The sequence below is a fragment of the Varanus komodoensis genome, unplaced genomic scaffold, assembly GCF_004798865.1.
Source record: "Varanus komodoensis strain SLA01 unplaced genomic scaffold, ASM479886v1 scaffold7_1, whole genome shotgun sequence".
NCBI classification, from domain to species: domain Eukaryota; kingdom Metazoa; phylum Chordata; class Lepidosauria; order Squamata; family Varanidae; genus Varanus; species Varanus komodoensis.
Genome location: NW_025336479.1, coordinates 2,893,668 through 2,899,361, shown reverse-complemented (window position 1 = coordinate 2,899,361; position 5,694 = coordinate 2,893,668). Strand labels below are relative to the sequence as shown.

The window sequence follows — 5,694 nt, the reverse complement described above, 5'->3', positions numbered from 1 at the left end:
AAACAGTTTTTTTGAAACAAGACAAAAATCTGCAAAACTGATTTACCTTGATCTTTGTGGATCAAAAGGAAACAATAAGGGTGCAATCTTATTCATGTTAGGCAGAAAGCGTCCTATAGCAATGCTGAAAAATAACCTTATTGATATAAGAAAGTACACTGTAGCCAATGCATGGCATTGTAACTTAGGCTACCATATGTTCACTGGAGAGCAAGACCAAGATCATTCATATGATTGTGTTCCTGATCACTAGGTATGGGTGTGAAAGCCGGACAATGAAAAAAATGGACAGGAGGAAAACTATTTCTCCAAAATACGATGTTGGGGAATTGCCTTGTGAATACTCTGGGCTGGCAGAAAGATAATTAACTGGGTCCCAGATCAAAATCAAGCCAGAATTTGCCCTGGAAGCAAAAATGACAAAACTGAAGCTGTCATAGTTTGGGAACATCATGAGAAAGCAAGACTTGCTGAAGAAAACAATCATGCTAGGGAAAGTCAAAGGCAGAAGAAGAAAAGGAAGACCAAATAGGAGATGGGTGGACTCCACAAAGGAAACCAAAGTCTTGCATTTACAAGAGCTGAGCAGGGCTGTCACGGATGGGACACTGTGGAAGGCATTCATCCAGAGGGTCACCATGAGTTGGAGACAACCTGACGCAACGTAGCAACAACTCAGTATGGAGAAAAGCACCCCAACCCTTTTAAAGGTACCTAGTTGCACACCTGCGACACAGGCCTGACGTGCCCAACAAGTTTCCAGCTGGGAGTCAACATAGCTTATTTCCCAGGGAGAAACTGCGACAGGCTGTTGGGCAACACACTTCTCCGTAGCTACAGTGACCTCACAGGTGCCTAGCTATGCATCCCATGGTAACATAGAACAGGGTCACTTCCACTCAGGGCCCACTGAGTGGGACTTATACTCTCATCACATATTCCTGCCTATTTGGAAAATGCCTCTCTCTGCTTCTGGCATATCTGAAAGGAAAAGCATCTCCCCCTTGTTCCCTATGGAACCCCTCTCCTCTCAGTTCATTCGTGTTCATCCAGACTCAGCAATGCTTCTGTGGAACAAATGCCACGTGATTTTCACCCTACACAAGCGACAAGATGGATTGGGGAGGATTCTACTAACAATGCACAGAGATCAATGGTTTCACATAAGCTGGCTCAACATATCTGAATCCAGGTTCTTATCTTCTAATAGGAATGTTAAAATCTCTATATTGGTTTTCTTTGAAACCAGTTTGGATTTAATTTGGGTTCTAGATGCAACTTGCCTTTTATTCCCAAATCCAGAAACAAGGAAGCTGAAGAAGTTATGAACATTTATTTTATTTCATGCCCTACTGTGTGGAGCATTCAAAGATCACAACTGACAGTTCTGTTGATAAAAAATTCAAGGTGACACGGCCAGTTTGTTTGTTTTCCATAGTAATCAGTGCATCTAGTCTTTGAACAGAAGGAAAGTTTATGCAGGAAATAAGAAATGCCACAGAGACGCTGAAAGTTCAATTGCCTGCTGTTGAATACAAGATGTCAGACAGATGGACTTTCAGCTGATCCAGCAAGGCTGCTCTTACATTCTTTAAAGGACTGGTAAATTTACCTTTTTCATTTACCAAAACTAAGGCGGTTTACCCTTAAAAGCAGTCTCAAAATAATTTTAAATAAATAAATGAAATTGCTGTCTGCTCATAATTTGTTCTACAGCAACACTTAGAAAAACTACTGGGGAGCCAGAGAAAGGGGACTGTGTATTCCTAACTGGGGTGTGAACATTATCCAACGTGTCAGATTTTCAAAAGAGCAATAATGGCATATTTTATATTCTAAACATATTTTCTCTAACTTAAGTCCTATTCAATTTGATGGAGTTAACATTAAAAACAACATGTTTGAGGCTGGAGCTTTATTTTAATTCCCAGTCTGTGATTCAGCAAGAATGTATATGTGAGAAGTGTCTTTTCTTTAAGCAACTGTACAAGGGTACAGCAACAGGCAAAGGGCAAAGAGCTGGTGTGTGTGCATGGAGAGGGGGTACTTGCCTCCCCCCCCTTTTGTTGCTATCTGTGTAGTTCCATTGACTTCAGTGAGACCTTTGCAAGCAGGTTTTTGGGGTGTCCAGCAAGAGTTAAGCTTGAAAAGCATTAAAGCACGGTTACGAGACACGGGAACTATCACAGGCAAACTATAGCTGGAATCCTAAAAAAAAAATCTGATCCGTGTGTGTGTGTGTGTGTTAATATATAGTGAGGCAACAGTGCTGTCTGTATTATTATCCAATGACATTTTGTGAATGGCAACTGTTCACTTAATTATCACTGTCTCTACTTTTTGCATTTTAATTCCCTCTGACAACATCCTTTGGCGCATATAAATTATCCAATTTGAGATTAACATTTCATGCATCTGATGAGGAGGACAGTGTGTACAAAAGCTTCTGACAGAATAAATGTGTTAGTCTTTAAGATGCCAGAAGACTCTCTTATGTTGATCCTTCTCCAGTTTAAGTCAAATGGGGCTTACTTTGAAATCCTATGTATCTTTATTCAGAAGTCTGGATCCTACTCTCAGTAAGCATACACAGAAGGCTGCAATCCTAAACACCCTGACTTGGGAGTAACAGAGCAATCCTATCTGTGTGTTTACTCAGAAGTAATCCCCAGTGTGCTTAGATTGGTTGGATTTACTTCCAAGGGTTATGATACACCAGCTGTTTAACAGGTCATTAACTGTCAATGTATTTCTATATCCCCCATAACCAGAGCTTTCTGGGGGACTCATAACATCCTTGCATGGAAAACATTTAAGTTTTGCATGGAAATTAACCTGCAATCGAGATACGACTATCATATGTGAACATTGTGTTGCATGCAATACATCCTAAGAACTCATAACTGGCTATTGCTTACCAGCATGCATGTATGACCAATTACAAATGCGTGTGCACATGCGATTGTCATACATGAGATGCATATTAATAGCACCATTAATTCCTACTTGGAACTACTTTCCGTGTAGGAAGTTCACAATGTGTGTGATGACCCTTTCCTGTCTCAAGGGAAAATTCACCAGTTTCAGGCATCTGTGGCTGAGTATCTCCCAGTCCCCACCAGTTGCTGCCACATGTAGAGGAGAATGTTTGCAAAGCCAATGAAACTTGCATAGTTTTTAGTCACGGTACAGAGGACCATGCTGCATTTTAGGCTTTACCCATAGCACAGAAGACTTCTGCCTCTAGGAAGTGATTTGGGAGAAGGGCTGTAGCTTAATGATGTGGACCTGCTTTGCCAGTGAAAGGTCCCAGATGCATCTCCAGAGTAAGTATAAAAAAGCTCCTGTCTGAAGCCCTGGAGAGTCGCTGCCAGCCAGAGACAATAGGACTAGGCTAGAATAACCAATGAGCTGACTCCCGTCTTCCTATTATAACAACTATGGCTTCATCCACCCTGGAAAATGTGAGTCACCCTTATGCCCATTTTGCATACGGCAAACATGAGGTCCATCCCTCAGAGAGATACGGACTAGAGGATAGACCCCAGTGGATACACCGGGACTTGCTTCTTTGTAAAAACACATTAGGGCTGCGCAGAGAGCCCCCAGCGAAGCTGGGATCTGACCGCAGGTGTCCTGTCCCGCCTCGCCCCCGCCGCAGTTTGCCCGCTGCTTCCCGGACGGGCGCTCACTCACCTTCCAGTTTGGGGCTCCGCGGCACGGAAAGCTCCCTGATCGTCCTAGCCCAGCGCTCAGCGATCCGCCGATTCTCTTCGGCGTCCTCTGACGCCAAGACACAAAAAGTCTTGGCCACTCTCTGCCTGGACGCCCCAGAATCAAACCAGCCCTTCTTAAGGGGGTAGCAGAAGACGGTGAAGTAGGCAGCCGCCGGCTGCTGGGCGCCCTTCCTCTGGAAAGCGTAGCAGCCGATGCAGTCCGAGAGGCTCAGCGCCGCGACGGGGCTGCCCGGGGCAGCCGCGGCGGAGTCCAGCTGGCGCATCAGGAGCTCCGCGCCGCGAGTGAGGCTCAGGGCATATTTCGTCTTCAGCGCCGGGGCGAGGGAGAAGACGTCCGAGAGCAAAACTTCGTCGGAGGCCCCGCGCTGGCGGCCGTCCTCTCCGGGCTCCGAGTTCTCCTCCATCGCGCAGCCCGGCGCGCCGCGAGCCGCCGCTCGCAGCTCAGCCCGGCGAGCCCCGCGCCAGAAGACGCGCCGCCGCCGCTCACAGGGCTCCTGGATGAGCGGCGGAGGGCTGGCCCGGCCGCTCGGCGCTGGGACGCGCCGCGCTCTGCTGTCCCCAGGAGGCCGCTCTGGGGAATGACGCACCGGGCGCGAGTTCATTCATAAAGCTTCGGGGGCGAGTCTCTCGGTCACGTTTCGTGAACTTGCTTAAAAACGGGACCTCGGTTTAGGAGAGCTGTTCTGCGGAGCTGCAACCCATGAAGTGAGTCCCAAAGTCAGTCTCAAAAAGTGCCACTAAAGACTCAACCAGGCATTACTTTAACTCTGTATCTAGAATCTCTCTAGTATGTCATGGTTTACTAGGTGCTGGGGCCCTGATCTGGACTGGACCCTAACATGCAGGGTAGGGGGGTTAAGATCCAGACTGGGGGCTCTGCGCCTGAAGTAAAACATGGAAACAAGTGGTAGTTGCTAGACAGAGATTTGAACTACTGTCTGTTTTGGTCCTCCGTTTGATTTACTCCTTCCTAAGCATGCTTGGCATATCAGCAGAGCTTTTCCATCCTAGACTAAAGTGGCCAAAATATCTTCTATGCAAGGACTACAGGGACAGGAGTTCTCTTCTCCTTTGAACCTCACACATTCCAGTCTTGGGCCCAGATGGGGAATGCATTTCTCTTTAGATATCATTGGACTGCAGTTACCATCAGCACCAGCCAGCATGGAATGATGGGAGTTAAGCGTTTAACACCATTTAGAGGACTACACATTCCCCACCCCTGCCTTAAGCCTTCATAGGAGTGAAATGGTGGGCAGCGAGAGCTATCCAGGAAGCTCTCTAGCTAGGGCCAGCATACCTTGGCATGCCTGTGGGAATGCATCCATGCTGAGGAGAGGATCCCACTTCCAGTGGCCAAGTTCTGTGGTAAGAGTTTCTCTGCACACTTTTCACTGATGCAGCCTGGCCCCCACCAGTGGACTCAATGATAGCAAAACAGTGTGTTCCATACACACAGCTACTTGATCGCATAAGAATTGTAGTTATTTATTAGCTCATGCAAATGCTCAGTTGGAGAATCAGGGTTGCCTTCTGATTCTGGCTGGACTCTTGTGCACTTAAGGGCTGCAGGACAAGCAGAATTTCAACAGGAAGGCAATTTCCCAGCAGGGAGAGACTGTGGTGAAAAAAAGTCAGTAATGGATTTCTACCCATCTTATATCTGTTAAAGGCAAGTGATCAAGACAATCTTGTCTGATCCATTGCATATTTAACTGGGTCCCACTTAGCAGAGCAGAGTTCAGCCCCACCACCACTCTCTGGACATATATCTTGAGCAATGGGGATGCTCCCACACTGATCACAGTAATTAGCATGGGTGTCTCTGACAGCGTGTTTAGCAATAGCACTATCAAAGAAGCAGTGGCACCCATGCATATAATCAGGCTTAAATTTCTCTGGTCAAGTTTAATAGCTATGGTGTGGCAGGCAGCAATACCAAGCTAATACTTCACTG

The 5,694-nt window shown here is 46.5% G+C and overlaps 1 protein-coding gene across 1 annotated transcript in view; it reads right to left on the bottom strand.

The window, feature by feature from the left end:
• The window catches only part of SPHK1 (sphingosine kinase 1), a 36,934-nt gene extending 32,756 nt beyond the window's left edge, over positions 1 to 4,178 (bottom strand). The window contains exon 1 of the mRNA XM_044453841.1: positions 3,697 to 4,178. Within this exon, the coding sequence (XP_044309776.1) occupies positions 3,697 to 4,141 (445 nt within the window). The 5' untranslated portion in view covers positions 4,142 to 4,178. The remainder of the gene's footprint in view (positions 1 to 3,696) is intronic.
• Positions 4,179 to 5,694: the final 1,516 nt, after the last annotated feature.